General features: G+C 37.4%; 1 protein-coding gene and 1 long non-coding RNA gene across 8 annotated transcripts in view; one reads left to right on the forward strand and one right to left on the reverse strand.

The window, feature by feature from the left end:
- Nucleotides 1–15,718, reverse strand: part of ADGRL4 (adhesion G protein-coupled receptor L4) — a 108,999-nt gene extending 93,281 nt beyond the window's left edge. For 3 of the 5 annotated variants that reach the window (XM_053214300.1, XM_027058794.2, XM_053214301.1), the window contains exons 1-2: nucleotides 15,341–15,718; nucleotides 13,807–13,956 (exon numbers count right to left, since the gene is read on the reverse strand). In XM_053214300.1, the coding sequence (XP_053070275.1) occupies nucleotides 13,807–13,956; nucleotides 15,341–15,590 (400 nt within the window). In that variant the 5' untranslated portion in view covers nucleotides 15,591–15,718. The remainder of the gene's footprint in view (nucleotides 1–13,806; nucleotides 13,957–15,340) is intronic. The other 2 variants (XM_015066249.3, XM_027058793.2) reach the window with 2 other exon arrangements.
- Nucleotides 1–17,422, forward strand: part of LOC128313904 (uncharacterized) — an 83,427-nt gene that overhangs the window by 4,454 nt on the left and 61,551 nt on the right. The window lies entirely within an intron of this gene.

The raw sequence follows: 17,422 nt of genomic DNA on the forward strand, positions 1-17,422 counted from the left end.
AGTTGTTAAAATCATTTTCCTACAGCCTTCTAAACATGTAATCTTTTTAGTTGATTCCAGCACTGTCAAATGGGATAAGAATCTTTTCTAGAGCAAGAAAGTGAGTCAGTCTAGGGAAGGGTTAAAATACATTTAAAAAAATTTTTTTTTGTAGATGGAGACAATAGTTTCTTGATAATCTTTATATTTTGGAAATATCAACATTCTAAGGAAATGATTTAAAGTTACAGAGAGTTAAGAATATTTCTTCCCTTTTCATGTGATCATTTATTCTATTTTAATCAAATTTAAAGTTTGATAAAAAAAAATGAAACAGTGCCTCACTTTAAACACATTAATGCAAACCAGATAAAACTTCATCTTAAATGGTTAACTAAATAATAAACACAGTTTCATATAAAGTTGTGTTTAAAAAGGTCAGTTCATTAGAAGGAGCAATAAATGAGGCAGGTGTTTTCAATAACACATAAACTAAAATTCTTTTTTTGCAATTTAAGAAAGAACTATCAAAGTACTCTTATGATTAAAAGTAAAAATATCAGTTTTTTTAAAGTTTATTTAAAATTTTTTTTAACATTTATTTATTTTTGAAAGACAGAGTGAATCAGAGCATGAGCAAAAGAGGGGCAGAGAGAGAGGGAGACACGGAATCCAAAGCAGGCTCCAGGCTCTGAGCTGTCAGCACAGAGCCTAACGTGGGGCTTGAACACACGGACTGTGAGATCATGACCTGAGCCAAAGTCAGATGCTTAACGAACTGAGCCACCCAGGTGCCCCCAAAATATCAGTTTTTAAGTGCCAGTATTTTCATACTTCCTAGGATTTTTGTAAAAAAAGGGCATTTTTGATAACATAAGACACAAAAGGAAATACCACAGTCAACATAAATAACTCCTGGGATTTAAACATGAATACCAGGGGATCGTCCTCAAAACTAGGGGATGATCATGAAGGATTAGTGCCAAAATTGCAAATGACCCTGCCTAACACATGGTGCTTCCTAACTCATGAAAATTCTCAAAAGTGCAATAAATAAGTTAATGAACATTCAGTATTGTATGGATGATCCTCAAAATAAAGTAGGAAAACAAAGATGTTATGGAAAGAAGTATGTGAAGTTTATGATGTTCACTGATCACACAAATCTTCCATATGGCTATATTGGACACTATGTGTAGCAAAATATTTGTGATGGGATCATACCTAAGGTAACCTTGCTATATCAGCCTTTTACAATGCATAAAATTCAATGAAATCTAAGCACAGATTCGTACAAGTAGAGATATCATTCATTGCAATATCTTAATACATTCAGCATAGGGAAGGAACAATAAAAATAGTGCACCAACCTGTCAGAGTAGCACCTGAAAAATAGTCCATGATATTTTATATATTGGATCCAATTTTGGTAGTTTTCAAGGGTACAATCAAGAATAAGAACTAGTCACTGTCCCCAAACAGCCATTCCCTCAGGTACTATTAAAAAGCAGGTAGACCCCATCCAAACTTACTCCAACATTACGTATTAATGCAAAATAAAAAGGAATTATGAAGAGAACATGAAAACATGAGCAATTATTCTTAATAGATAGAAATAAAAAAATCTTCCAAAGAGAATGACATGTACTGTGTCTTACACAATGAGTCTCAGCTTATAGTATTTCCAACATGGAAAATGCCCAATTTCTCCCCTGAGCACAAACACGGTGGTTATCCCATCCCATTTATTGAGCATGACACAAAGGTACTTTGATGCCTATAAACACAGGTAGTCCTCAGAAAGGAGAAATTTGGTCCAGGTTTCCAGCTGAGAGGATTGCTCTGGTCAATTCCATTCTCACTGTCCCTGGCTCATCACATATTCATAAACACACAATCATCAATGTACTTTTGGAATTGCAACACAAAGACAAGTTCCATTTGTAGCATTTTGTTCCAGATGTCAGTTAAATGGTGGTTATAAAAGCACATGAATCACAACCCTCTTACCCACAAAATGGATATGCACACCATCTTATTCAAAGGGAGGTAGTCTCAATAACATATAAAAGTAGCTAAACCTCTCCAATAGGAAAGCAAATATAAAAATCAAGATTTTATAGCCTTCTTGATTGTTTTTAATGGTTCAAATCACTCTGCTACAGTACTTAACTTTCTGGTTGCATTATATTTAATAGCTTACCTTTCAGCACTGCCATAGTGCAGTGCTCCTGAAGACTGGTCCAGAAATTCCTTCCAAGAGTGGAAGGTACCAGAGAAAACATGGAAAATAAGTTTCACCTATGTGCCATTCCCTATTCATTTGTAGCACCTGTCTTGAGAGGAAATTTGAGGTCACATCCTGGCTCAGCAAGAAAGAGTATCAGGATGTGTTATGGCCATGAGTCAGAGGGAATGGAGCAGAAAGAGGAGATGAAAGCATTGCTTGCCTAGGTCATGCCAGCTCCAGAGATCAGAGTTAAAAAACAAACAAACAAAAAAAAAAACAATGAAAAGTGTACTGAGTTCAGAGGCAAGAGACCAAAATCTGTTTCACTTTCAGGTTTCAAATAAAGCCCCAAATCCAGGCTATTTACCTCAAAAGTGATTGAACTGGGAATTAACTACAGTTCAAATACATGTCTCACAATAATAGACCCACATAATTTTAAAACCAGAATAGACATTGATAGTGATCCTGGTGAAATCTGCTCATTTCACAGAGAAACAGGCTCAGATGCACTTTGTGACTTATCATGAGAATCCCAGATGAACTGGACTAGAATATTTAAAACAAGTTTGGAAACCCTGCACAGCAATATTAGAATTTATATCAGAGAATCTAGTTACTAGGCCATAGCATAACAGGAAGGCTCCAATTTATAGGGCTGGGTCTTAGCTACTGCAATACAAGGATATAAGGGATGGATCTAACAATGGGAACTTGAAAAATAAGAACTTGATTTAGAAATTACTTTTCATGCCCAATTACTTTTCTTGATTTATAATTACTTGATTTAGAAATTACATGCCTGGGTGGCCCAGTCAGTTAAGTGTCCGACTCTTAATTTCAGCTCAGGTCATGATCTCAAGGTTGTGGGATCAGGCCCTGAGCGGCGTGTTGAGCATGGAGGCTGCTTGGGATTCTCTCTCTCTGCCCCTCTCTCTCTGCTCCTCCCCCACTTGTTCTCTCTCTCTCTCTCTCTGAAAATAATAAATACACTTAAAAATTAGTTTTAAGATAACGATTAAAATCACAGGACTTTTAAATATACTCTCCCTCCCTTGTTAGGGCTACAATTAGTCTCAGAAAAGTGATGAAATGAAGTAGGGGTTAAATGAAAGTAGACTAACGAAGAAATGAGGCTCAAGAGTTTGACAAAAACTTCTCCTGTAGTAGGCATCTACATTTTTAGGCTGCTCGGCTCATCTATTCACTCTCCTGATGGCCACAGCCACCCTAAAGTCCTTTCTCTCTCTGTCCCTATGATCTGAAGAGGTCCTCACCCTAGGCTTCAGGAATGGAGTAGCCCGATAGCCAGTATTTCCATTATTATTTAAGGACATGAAGGTAACAACTTGAATGTATGAATAAAAGTGACAATGTGAAGTAAATGATACTCCTCTTTTATAGCAGGATATCAATCAATAGACATCGAAGCTGAGAAGGCTTCAATAGGCAATAAACTGAGAAGTGAAGGCATAAACATATTTTGTAGAAGATAGGTTGGATTAGAGAGCTCTTTTAATTAAAGACTCATGTGTGTCTTAAGCTCTGAGAAATTGTCAGACCTTTTATTATTTCCTTTGCTAAAGTTTGTCTTATCCTTTCTTCAGTAAGACTTCTATTACATGGATGTTAGTTTCTCCATGTCTAGTCCTGTTTCTCTGTTCTCATAATTTTTGTCTTAACTTTAGTTCTGCAATTCCTGGGTTATTTTTTACCACTTTTTTACTACTATATATTATCAATTCAACTTGGGACTAATATTGATTAAATGATAAATATATTTTATTGGAGGAGAAAAATACATTAGGTGTGTCTGGCAGGAACCATCAAAAGTATGAGCAGGTGAATTCAGGAAATCACTTGGGAAAACAGACAATATAGTGAGACTGCATAGGGGTTCCATCGCTATATTAATGACATTATAATGTGAAAACCACATGAGGCAATTAGGATCAGAAAACACATTGGCTACCTAGTTTCACGTTGCGATAAAGCATGGGAAGAATTTGGGAGAGGTTTTGGCACCGATGAAGGAAAAGATCACAAAAGGGTGAAATTGTGTTATAAAAAGGATGATTGTGTTGAGCTGATCGGCTCAGAATATCTTCACTTCTTGAGTCCTGATGTATCTTCCACTGATTTGTTAATAAATTTGATATTTATAACCTCCCTGTTCCTTGTGTGGTCATCTTGGTAGGGGTGGAAACCCAGGAATGGAGACTATGCTCTCAATCTTCTGGTGACTTTTAAACATTGGCTTTCATTCCTGACAATTACAGCTATTGTCTTGATGCCTCTTGCTACAAAATGAGAGCAAAAACAGGGGATAAAGGTAGGAGGAATTGAGCAGCACAAAGGTTTAAAGACATATTGAAGAAGAAAATTTTTTGTGGTATGATAATTTTTCTGTACACAGAAGCCTATTCTACTTGTTTTTGTTTGTTTGAATGCAAACTTTTTCAGAATCTCTTTGAAGATATAAGCTAGACTTTTCCCTTCAACCTCTTTTCTCTTCCTAACAGTATCATTTTCCAGGCCATTGTTCTATTTATTCAACTTTGTGCTTTGTATTATTGGCTCTTCTCCAATGACTGATTATTCTTAAATGATCCTCATGTTTTTAGAGAGCAATGTTGATTATCTCAGGTAGCTTGGCCCAGGTTTTGCCTGCCAGCCATTACAACCTCCTTAGTTCATACAAGACAGTTCAGAATTCCCTATATCTGTGGGTGGAGGGGCAGAGCAATCTCCAAGAATTATTCCTGGTGGCACAGATGGGGTATAGGCAGAAAGGTGACATCAATTTTCACTCTCAACAATTCCTTTCAGGCGGATGCCAGAGTTCCCTTTAAGAGATTTTTTTCTTGGCTTTATTTGGGCTCAAATGCCAATGGGGAATAAGGAGCCCAATTAGGGTAACCTTTGGAAAATCACATCTAACTAAACCAGTCACTGAGACTGACACTTCCTTTCTGGGAAGGGTATAGGATATCACCACAAGGAAGAGCTGCCATTTTTGCGGAAGCCTGCTCTGATTCTGCTTTGAGAAGTTCACTCCTAATTTATAGAATTCCCGTGCCCATCCTCCTCACCCCAATCTCACTGGTTGTATTGTCAATACACTGGGTTTTAAGGAGGTCGATGAACAGGAGTTAAACAACTTTATCTGATCTATGAGTTTCATCAAGATATTGAAACTTGTAAATAGTTTTAACTTGCCTGCACTTATTCCTAAGGTATCTTAAGTATATACACCTCATACTTTTTTGTTTTTAATCAATTTCTTTGATAACGTAGTGGGTAAAAAGCAGATTCAAGGTGGGGGCAACAACCAAAATAATTCATTTATGTTTCAGGGAGATTCAGTTTTCTTATTTGCAGACTTACTTCACAGAGTAGCTTGAAAATTATATAAAGCAATAGTTTGAATGTGCTTTCACTGGAAAATTATTTAATCTATAAATTGAGGGTAATACTAGACCTCATTTCAAAGAGTTGTTATGAGGATTAAATTTATAAATTCATGTAAAGTGCTTAGAGCAGCATTTAGCTCACAGAAAGCACTAAAATCAACATCAATATTATTACTCTTTTTGTAAATAAACTGTAAATATGAAAGTTACTTCTTTAAGCATGAAAAAAGCCTAAATAAGGAAAAAGAAATAATGGAAAAATGGATAATCAGGAGACTGGATAATTTGCTTCTGAAATAAGCAGGAGTTGGCTGTAAAGTATGCTGATGTCCTATAAAGCTGGGGCTGTAGATAACTGACACGCCCCAGGACACAGGAAGTATCAATTTAGCAACATAAAGTTTGCGATCTTAAAATGCTGACAAAAGATCAGAGCTACAGTAAACAAAGCAGAAAAACTGGAACTCGTGAGTTACTTCATGGAATTGAAAGTGCTATCCCTATGATCCTTTTGTTCTTATTTCTACCAGTAGTTTTCTTGAAAAGCACAGAGGATTAAAATGTATGAAAATTCCACATTGAGAGCACAATTTCCATTTAATTTTAATTTCCTAGCAGTTCCTAAAGATATGGCTGAACAGAGAGTATAAGATGGTATAGCTGCCATGTTCACTCTGCATGCAAAATGAACACTAATTCTAGAAAAACAATATCCATTTCCATTTTTATTGATGCCTTAGCATCAGCACATATCATAGGGCGCATACACACACACACACACACACACACACACACACTTATACATAGATATATACATACTTTGTGAACTGATGTTTTAGCCTGGAACAAAAAACAAAAATGGCAGTCTTAACTTAGAAAAAAAAATCAGGACACTAATAATGTCAAATCAGATGGTAAGTCTTATTTAGAATTGATTTAACTCAGAATTTTGAACAACTCTTTGTGATTGTTTAAAAGAACTCAGAAGCAATGTGTTTATTGCTAATTCTCTATGCTGATATTACTTTTCTGATTCTAAATATGCAATAAATCCACCTAGATAATACTGATTTAAAATGATTACAGGGTGTCTGGGTGACTCAGTTAGTTAAGTGTCCACCTCTCGATTTTGGCTCAGGTTATGATCTCATGGTTCATGGGACCTAGCCCTGCATCAAGCTGTGCCCTGTCAGTGAGCAACCTGCTTGGGATTCTCTCTCCCTTCCCCTCTGCCCCTCCCCAACTCATGCCCATGTGCTCTCTCTCTCTCTCTCTCTCATAAATAAATAAATAAATAAATAAATAAATAAATAAATAAAAGATTAAAATGATTACAAATCAAAGAGATTTTTACATGAAGAAAACTTGTCATGATATTTCAGTATAAATTACTTGAAAAAACCCCAAATCATATGTTCATATTAAAACCTCTTTTAAGATCTCAAAATATTTCTTAGTTTGTTATCTCATTAATTCTGATAATTATCCTGTGCAATAAACATGAAACAGGATGATTTAAAAAAATGATTTCTGAAACAGCCTGCAAAAATGACATTGTCAAGTCAGATGAGATAAGTGTTTATTTATAAAATTGTGCAGCTTATCAACAAAACTCAAATGGCACAAATAGCAGCCAGGACCAGCACTTTCATTTTCCCTGCCTTCATTTCCCTCCCTCTCCCTCTTTCTCTCCTTCTTATTGCAATCCCTAGAGGGAGGCGGCTCCTGATTTATACATAATATTTAAATAATATTTGAACAATCAACTGGAGGTTCTAGATGGAAGAAAGTTAGACAACTCCAAGATTCATTTTCCTTCATATGTGATATACTAATAAAAAGTATTGAGGAAGCAAAGTTTTTATTTTTTGGTAAAACAAATGCATTTTTACATACTCCAGATGATCTTCTTAGGCACATGACTATGAATACAAACTTGAAAAAGTAGGAACTCTAATGTGCTTCTAGACAGTCATGTATCAGATGTATTTAAAGTGAAGTACATATTTCCTTGGGATGTCTTGTACTGAATGGAAATGTAACCTATTTAAGAAACGATAGTCTAAATTAACCCAAGGCTTACATTCCAGGATGCGTGATTTTCATGAACTTCCTCCAAATAAATAAAGTGCCTTTGCCAATTCCAGAAATCCTTTTCCGTGTACTAGAAGTATGACCTCTTTCGTGTGTTGACAAGAAGAGGTTACACATTAGAGAGAACAAACTCTACCACAATAATTAGGTGGAATTTCCTCAAAAATATCCACTTCATAAGATGACAAATTCCTTCAACATATAGGAAGAAAAAAATAAAAGCATAAACCTTTTTAACACTTTCCTGAAGCTTATATTCTATTTTAATTTTTAATTCTTTAATTTATTTTGAGAGAGCCTGCAGTGTGCGCGCACCCCCTCCTGAGCGGGGGAGGGGCAGAGAGGGAGAAGAATCCCAAGCAGACTCCATGCTGTCAGATGTGGGGATTGATCTCACAAAACCTGAGACCATGACCTGAGCCAAAATCAAGAGGCAGATGCTTAATTGACAGAGCCACCCAGGTGCCCCACTAAAAATAGAATTATTTTTTAAAGGAAAAGGAAAAAGAGGACTTGCATCATTTAAGTTTTGCTGATCACGTGTCTATTATGGAAATTACCAAACTGTCTTTTGTTAAATATTTAAAACTGCAATTATTTTTTGTAGGAGATAGTTTAGATAGTATATCTGTGGCAACTGGTGATACACGATGTACAAACACATGCACACATTTTGTGTGCTTTGCATCTGTTCTGATGACATTCGGTTTGCCCATTTTGATAAGCATCCTTTCATTACTAAAAAACAAGCTATTATGGAAGAAAATTACATGTCCTTGGTACTTATATTGTAGCCTGGGCAGAATGATGCTAGCAGATTATTCTAATGGATATTTCTCCCACATTCAGAACGCGCAGACCATTTCTTCTTCCAAACTCTTAGATAACTATTGCGACACTGTTCTCTCTACATTTACTATTGTCACAATGCTCTTTAGTTTATTATGATATTCTCCCAGCTGAATTTTGCAAGCATATATATGGCTATTAGATAATGAAGAAAACTGTTTTTTAAGCGTAGAGTATGTCTCCCTGAGTGCAGGCACTGAGACTTCATTATTTCTTATAAAGTGCTTGCAATGTTATTCATAACAAGCATGTCCCAAGCTATGAAAGATTTTTATACATGCATACACGCTGTCAATTATATCTTTCCTGACCTTTCTTATCCTCATCTGGGGCAACTCTTTTCTTACCCATTCTGACTCCATGAAATTTCCCCAAACACAGCACCACTTACTGAGTTCAGATGTGAGTAGGAAGAGAGTCTACTACCTTCTTCCTGACGCCCACACCCAAACAGGCACTGTACTGCATCCTTCCCCTTGCTCTCGCTTCTTACCTCTCCCAGCTCAGTTTATTTCAAATCAAGCAATATCATGTTTTGTACGTATACAGTGATTCTTTCAACTTTTCCAACCTTCCAAATTACTGAGGGGAGATGGGATGTCTCACTTTTTAGATTTATAACTGTGTTCCAGAGAGTAACCAACACTGTGCTGAGAAGCAAAACATATAGCAACAATATTTGTTTAAAAGACTAAAATAATCCTAAATTTTAGGAAAATATCATCAACAATTTCAAAAGCCATTAAATATATCCCCAAATTTCTACACTTCTCCAGCTTCTGCCTTAAAATACACTCATTGTCAGCATAAAGATAAGTGTGTAAATAAATTCATGTTAATACCTCAGTAAGGTTGTCGAAAATAAATAATTCCTATTCAAATGATACTGTTTTACCTATTTGATTTAAAAAGCTGTACTACACTAATCTAATTACACCAGCTGATTAGTAATACTAGTGACATTTTTGGTAATCTAGAGAAGGTTGAGATCCCCAGGGTTTGAGTCCTAGCTTTGTCACTGTAGCCTTGGGACACTGGGAAACTCACTTAAGCTTCAGAGTCCTGCTTCTCTCATATGCAAAAAGCTATAGCACTGAGCTTAACAAACTAGTTATAACCATTCAAAATGGTGTTTGTAAATAAAAGACAGTATCCATACATTTTTTTCAAAAGCTTATGAAAATTAAGATATATTGGATAGAAGTGACATAAACTATAAGAATTGTACAAAGTACTATTGGATTTTTTCTTTTTTCTTTTCTTTTATTATTATTTTTATTATTATATATATATATATATATATATATTTTTTTTTTTTTTTTTTGAGAAAGAGAAAGAACAAGCAGGAGCAGGGAACCCAACTCAGGGCTCAGTCCCATGACCCTGGGATCTTGACCTGGGCTGAAATCAAGAGTTGGAGGCTTAACCAACTGAGCCACTCAGGCATCCCAGTACTACTGTTTGTGTAGGTTGGGTTGACCTTTGCTAATTCATTCTTATTCTACCGAATGGGGTCATCTTTCTAATATACACTATTTATCATGTAACTTAGCTACTTAATACTTGTCAATGGCTCTTTTTTTGTTAAGAGAAAAAAGTCCATATCTTGACACCCACACTTAATTCTCACTGACCCCCTCAGTTAATATGCCCTGTGATATATACATCCAGAATGAAATACTTGGGGCTCCCTAAAACATACTACACATGTTCAACTTCTAGGCCTTTGTTACTGCTGATTCATTTTGCCTGGCTTTGTCACTTTGTCAATCTTAATGAATCCTATTTATTCTTTGATTCTCAGCTTAAATGTCACCCCCACTTGGAAAGCTACCCTGTAGTTGATTACATATCTCAAATTTACCTGTATTTGCATATTTTATAACACTGCATCAAGTCATTAATATAGTTCTGAAGCTGTCCCTAGATATCCTGGAAATCAAGGCCAATTCCTTACCTATTACTTTAATCCAAGGGCATAGCAGTATTTGTTAAGTAGAGGTCTTATGGCAAACATAGTGAGTAAGAGTACAGGCTCTGGAAACAGACTTAGGCTGAAATCTCAGCTCTATTACTTATTTGTTGTTATCACTTGTGATATTCACTTAACTTTTCTAAGATTCTACTTTTTTATAGATAAAATGAGAATAACAACAGATGAAGGTGTTGTGCTAATTAATATCTTAGATATTAGCTATCTTGATGTGATGGTGATAATGATAATGATGACAATGAAAATATTCAATAAATAATTGTTCAATAAAAAGATGATTAAATGAAATAAAGTCACTAGTATTAAAACTTGTTTCAGGGCACCTGGGTGGCTCAGTCGGTTGAGCGTCCGACTTTGGCTCAGGTCATGATCTCAACGTTTGTGAGTTCGAGCCCCGTGTCAGGCTCTGTGCTGACAGCTTAGAGCCCAGAGCCTGCTTCGGATTCTGTGTCTCCCTCTCTCTCTGCCCCTTCCCCGCTCATGCTCTGTCTCTCTCAGATTCTCAAAAATGAATAAACATCAAAAAAAAAAAAAACCACTTGTTTCTATGGGACTAGGTTATCCAAATTCTAAATGACTTGTTTAAAACTAGTTCTTGCAACAGAGTTCATTTAAGTGAGGTCTGGTTACTACCATAACATTTATTTGACAGGTCTCTGAGGGAGCCAAATTGGATGGAGATGAGGAAGATGATGGTAATGATACCAAAAAGAAATTTACTTTCGCTCTTCAAGAAGTAGCCATCCTTTATAACAAAACTGTTGCCTGGTCATTTCTTATTGACCTAATACCAATTTTAGAGAAAGATAGGAAAAGTGGGAAATCTCTTCACAGATGAAGAAAGCCAACAGTTCAAACCCAATATATAATCTAGACAATTCAGCGGTTGAGAACATAGTGTTTTAACTCTAAAAGGCATGTTAAATATACTTACTGAAATAAATTTCAAGAATCTACCAATGAATTAATAAAAGGTGCAAACCACTGTTTGAACAGTTTTAAGAGGACATTATAAGCCTCACATAGTGAATATTAAGACAAGTGAATTTATTTATTTTATTTTTTTATTTTAATTTTTTTCCAATATATGAAGTTTATTGTCAAATTGGTTTCCATACAACACCCAGTGCTCAACCCAAAAGGTGCCCTCCTCAATACCCATCACCCACTCTCCCCTCCCTCCCACCCCCAATCAACCCTCAGTTTGTTCTCAGTTTTTAAGAGTCTCTTATGCTTTGGCTCTCTTCCACTCTAACCTCTTTTTTTCCTTTCCCTCCCCCATGGGTTTCTGTTAAGTTTCTCAGGATCCACATAAGAGTGAAACCATATGGTATCTGTCTTTCTCTGTATGGCTTATTTCACTTAGCATAACACTCTCCAGTTCTATCCATGTTGCTACAAAGGGCCATATTTCATTCTTTCTCGTTGCCACGTAGTACTCCATTGTGTATATAAACCACAATTTTTTTATCCATTCATCAGTTGATGGACATTTCGGCTGTTTCCATAATTTGGCTATTGTTGAGAATGCTGCTATAAACATTGGGGTACAAGTGCCCCTATGCATCAGTACTCCTGTATCCCTAAGAGAAGTGAATTTATAACATTCTTTAAATGAGGGATTTGTTAAAAAGAACTTGAAAAAAAAGTGCCATTACAAATTCTGTTCTGTGTGAAAAGAAATTACAGGCCAAAAGATCTTGCAGTATTTTTTTTTTTTTCCAACAAAAAGTTTTTTCTGCCCTTCAGCTGGCTATTGACTGAGGCAGCAGGGCGGGGGGGTGGGGGTGGTTGGGGAGGAAGAGTGCATTGGATAATGGAAGATGTGTTAAAAAAAACATTAAAAAGATGATTATGATCTGGTTAGCTACTGAAGGTCCAAATTGTGAAAAATTATTGATGTTAATGATGGTAATCATGACAGTTGAAAAGAATCTAAATAACAAAAAGGCAACACCACTTATGAAGTATCATAGTGCAATTTGTAATGATTAGTGGAAAAGCACACTAATATATTCGATGCAATATTTTGAAGGTCACTCGACTATCAACTTGCTATAATGCCATTCAATTAAATACACAGTAAAAATCTAAGATTATTTATAGAAAGAATTTCGTAGTGCTTGTGGAATAGTATATTACAAATCCTGGCTGTATGTACAAGCAGAAATGCCTGATCTAATGCACCATTAAGCAACTGTAGCTTTGCTTTACATTTTTTATACATTAAACTAATTATGATGAGGTCTGGTCTTACTAAGAACTGCATATTTAATCTTTTTTAAGAGCCTATCAAATTGAATCACGAGATACAACTTGTTTACGCTATAAGCAAACACATGCAATATTAACAATGTATAATATCTTGGCTTAATTAGAAAAAGTCCATGTTATCTTAAATACATTTAGGAGTATAATACCACATAGTTCTAATTTGAAGTTGTCATTTAATTATATTTTAAAACTAATTTATATGACTTGGAACTGCTTCTCTCTCTAATACACAATGTTTTTCCATTGACCCAGTTAAAACTAGATTCTACTAAAAATGAAAGAGAGAAGAAGGATAGAGTGAGGCTTGAAGGAAGAGAAAGAGTGGCGGTTGAAACCATAGACAAGAAGTCACTGAAATATGATTTTCGGACAAGGTCTTGTTTATCAAATCAGTCGGCTGAATTGTACCCTGCTAGGACCTTTTCTACCATTCTTGCTCTGGATTGTAGCCTCAAGTTCTATAAGTGAGATCTACTTTTTCAGAAAAGGATACATTTTCAAAATTCTCTCTCTCTCTCTCTCTCTCTCTCTCCAGGGTATCATGCAGGATATACAGGCAAAACACTTGAATCTCTTAATATTATCCTCAAATTTAAGTAGTCAGGTAGTAAAGAAGGTACCCGAAGGCAACACATATCCATATAGCCTGGACTTCATGAACTCTGTGTTCTTTCCTTTCCAAAGGTATTGACTCTGCTCTCTGCAACTTAGTTTTCCAGCTTAAGTTCAAGGACAATGTTCAATAGTTACACCAAAAATAATATATACCTGGACTCCTCAAAAATCAATAATCAAGTATACATTTTCAAGTGGGACCTTCAAACTTGTTTAGTTAATTAAGCTTTTTTTTTTTATCAATAGCTTGAAATCATACAGATTAATGTAAAACACTTAATTTCTGGACAAGGGAAAAACAATCATATAAGAATTTAATCTTACCAAAAAACCCAAAAGAGGTAATAAAGGTTGTTTACCTTCACAAATTGTGACACCATTTCCTGAAAATCCCATGTTGCAGTAACAGGCTTCAATTCCATTTCGTATTTCACATTTTGCATTTGGAAGACAAGGTGTCTTGGTGCAGTTCTGAGTGTAGGAACAATTCAGCAAAGTGGAAAAACCCACTACGGAAGATAGAGAAATATACCTTTTCAAAAAAAAGGAAGAAAGAAAAGAAAGAGAAAGAAAAGTCTCTCCCCTGCCCCCCCCATTGTTGAGTCATACTATAGTAAACACAAAAACCCTTCTTTCTTTCCATCTAGATAAATGGATTATGAGAATTTCCCAAGAGAGTATTTAGCTAACTAACAGCACAAGAGCAAGTAAGCAAAAAGATGAGCACTTTCTTCAATGTCAGTATTTATCGAGTAAATCTCAACAAAGCTATAATGTAGTAAACAACCCAGGTCTATACAGAAAAGAGTATTCCTAGATCACCGGATTCTTGGTTCTGAGACGAAATATTGTTAAAGGGGATTGCATGATTGTAAAGCGATTTCTCGCCTCTGCGAATGATTCTGTGCAGAGATCAAGGTGACTTGATGGTCTGGGTCTTATCAAATTCAAATCTCTGTAATTTTTATGATGAAGAGCAACATATCATAACATCAGGAGGACAAGTGCAATTATTGTTTTTTTCTGTAGTCTAATTTTCTTTTAAATTCTGCCTTTTCCATAGTAAAATTTATGCTACATGTTCCCCCAGTAGGAGAATTTAAGATAAACTCAACATATTGGTCAAAGATTGATCTTCTGGGAACGGACACCATACAAACACAACCAATAAAATGAAGCAGAAAAGAGAACGAGGCTTTATTTCGGAGTAATTGAAAACAAAGTTGGAAATGGTATTTTGTGGGCTGTTAGGAAACGATAAGGAAAAGCATGGGCCCATCCTTTTTTATTGTTGTCCCAGGTCTTCTGAAGTCACACCTGCTTGAGGATGGACAGTCAGGAGCCATGCAAATCATTGTTCTTAGAACAGTCATCTGAGATAAACTGTCCTTATCTGGTAACAAGAGAGTGTTAACATTTGATTCTAAATCTCGGCCTCACATAAGGCTGGATATACTGTCTAAACCAGAATTAATTCAGCTGCAAAGATGTGATGTATAACCCTTCTGCACAGCATCATCCAAATGGTATTTTAAATGAACCCAAAGTCCGGGCTGGCAGTCCCCTTAAAATGCCAGGAAGCCTCCCACAAGCGTTACCGGGTTGGATTTCCCAAATTTCTTGAGGGGAGATCAGAAAAAAAAGAAAAAAGGTCAAAGGAGACATTGGGGATTTTGCGGACTTTGTATTCAGGAATAAAAAGGTGACTTGGTCCCTGGGCCCTGCATATCCAATTCCAGAGTTGAAAGGCCAAGGAGAAAAAACATCCTGAGAAGTACCGCCGTCCATTCTTCTTGGAACCCGGGCCAAATCCGCTTGGCACGTGAGTTCCACCTCGGAAAAATCCCCTTCCCTGCAAGCCCCGGCCCCTCCGCGACCTCGCTGGGCACTCACCTAGGAGCGGGAGGAGTTTCATTGGCGGCGGCCGCGGTGCAGGCGGTGGCGGCAGTGCGGCTGGGTGTGCGGGCCGTGTCCCCGGGACGCAGCTGGGCGGCCGCGGCAGGGTCCCGGCTCCGTCCCCCGTGACGCGCCGCTTCCTCCGGACACTTTCCGGCCTCTTTTGTGTGAGCCTGTGGGTCAAGCCCTGAGTCTGCCGGTCACGTCCGGCCCCCGGCCGGTTGCTCCACGCCACCCTGACCTCCATCCCCGGCCTCTTGACCGCCGAGCACTCTTGCTGACCCTTGGAGGGATCATTGTGCCCCCGGGCTTAGCGTCCAGAGGGCCTCCCTCAAACCCCCAGCTGGGTAGCCAAAACAAGGGGGCCGCCCACGGAGTGTCCCTCCCGGGAGAGCATCCAGGACCGCAAAGGTCGAAGGGGTACTTCCGAAGTTCCCGGACACAGCGTTCTTTTGTTCACGAGCACATTTCCATGAAGCCTTCGCAGGTAGGCTGAGCCCTGGCTCCCGACGATGGGACACTCCTGGCCAGTGCCGAGTCCTCACCTTGTTGGGACTCAGGGTTTCGGAGGGCAGAAGGATACCTTGTCTACAGGTGAAGATTCGGCTTCGGATGACTGAGCAAAGAACAAGCAAACAAAAAAACAGTTTCAAAAGTCCACGCATTTGTTGGAACTCATCAAGTTGGTGCATCTTCTTGTGTGTAAATTATACCTCAATAGCGTTGATTTAAAGAAAAGAAGTGACTGAAATTTGTGCCATCAAGACAAGCTATTTTTCCTTTACACAGCTGGGCACCCCCTTGTTGTTTCATTTACATTCTGTTTGATTTAACAAACATCTACTGAGAACTGACTTTGTATACAGAGTACAATCACCAAGAGGAGCAAGCCCTGCCTGCCCCCCCCCCCCCCCCCGTGGGGCAACAACTAAAACCGGTCACAATGACACAAGTCACAAGGACCTAAGTACTTAGGTATAAATATATTTCCCTGGCTCTCTACTGCATTTGCTTAGACCCTTTCTAGCTTAACTTAACTCCCACCAGGAGCTCCTGAGAGTGGGTCTGCAATAGATGAGGGAAATGAGGAACAGAGGTAGTGTGTGAGTTGTCCGGTCACACAACTAGTCTTAAGTGGCTGGTTTGATTCAAACCCAGGCTGTTTTGCTCCTAAGTTAGTGCTCTTAGCACCTCAGAAGGCTGTTGGAAAAATGAGGGGTCACCAGTTATCCATTATCGCTATTCAGGGAGTTTGTAAAGGTGATTTAAATGCACCAAATGCCACGAAACATAAGTTTGGGATTTTGTTCTACTGTTATTTGGTTTTCTTTTAATGATTACTCCCCCCCCTTTTTTTTTTAACTAGACAGTGATTCAGTGAAAAAGTCTGGCAGCAGTCTAAATGAAGGATATTAAGGAGACATCAAAGGCAGGGAAGCCAGAATAGTTCAGGAAATAGACTACAAATGTTTCAACAAAGGTAGAGGTATTTGGATGAAAAAAAAAAAAAAGGGGACGGGCCGGGGGGAGGGGGGGACATAGTCCTGAAAGGATTAAAGAAGGACAGATTGATGTCTGATTGACTAGTTCAGGCTGAGAGATATATTTGAGACCCAGAGAGTAGAAAGGTTTTCAAGTTGTATGAATAGAGGAAGGTTGGAACCATTCACAAAAATTGGAAAAATAGGAGGAGTGGCTTTGTAGGGAAATAAATAGCGAGCTCAGTCTCATAATTTAAAATTTGAGGTGTTCCAATGGCCTGATTCCTTTTATGAAGAGTTTTCCCACAGTCATGGTATAGATTCATCATATGGAGTCATTGAACATACTCATCATTCAGAAGGCATAATAAATATAGAAATACATTGTTTTCTGAGACAACTTATAAACTGAAAGACAGTACCTACTTTTAAAATCATTGCCTTAAAATGGTTTGCTTCCTATGTCAGCCACACACGCTTACTCTTTACCCTTAAGATAACAGAAGATGAGCAAATAAAAATGATATATTATTCTTCTCTATACATTGTTTCAAAATTAACAAAAGTAAGTTAAAATTCAGTTTAAAAAATATTTTCC

The sequence above is a fragment of the Acinonyx jubatus genome, chromosome C1, assembly GCF_027475565.1.
Source record: "Acinonyx jubatus isolate Ajub_Pintada_27869175 chromosome C1, VMU_Ajub_asm_v1.0, whole genome shotgun sequence".
Classification (NCBI taxonomy): domain Eukaryota; kingdom Metazoa; phylum Chordata; class Mammalia; order Carnivora; family Felidae; genus Acinonyx; species Acinonyx jubatus.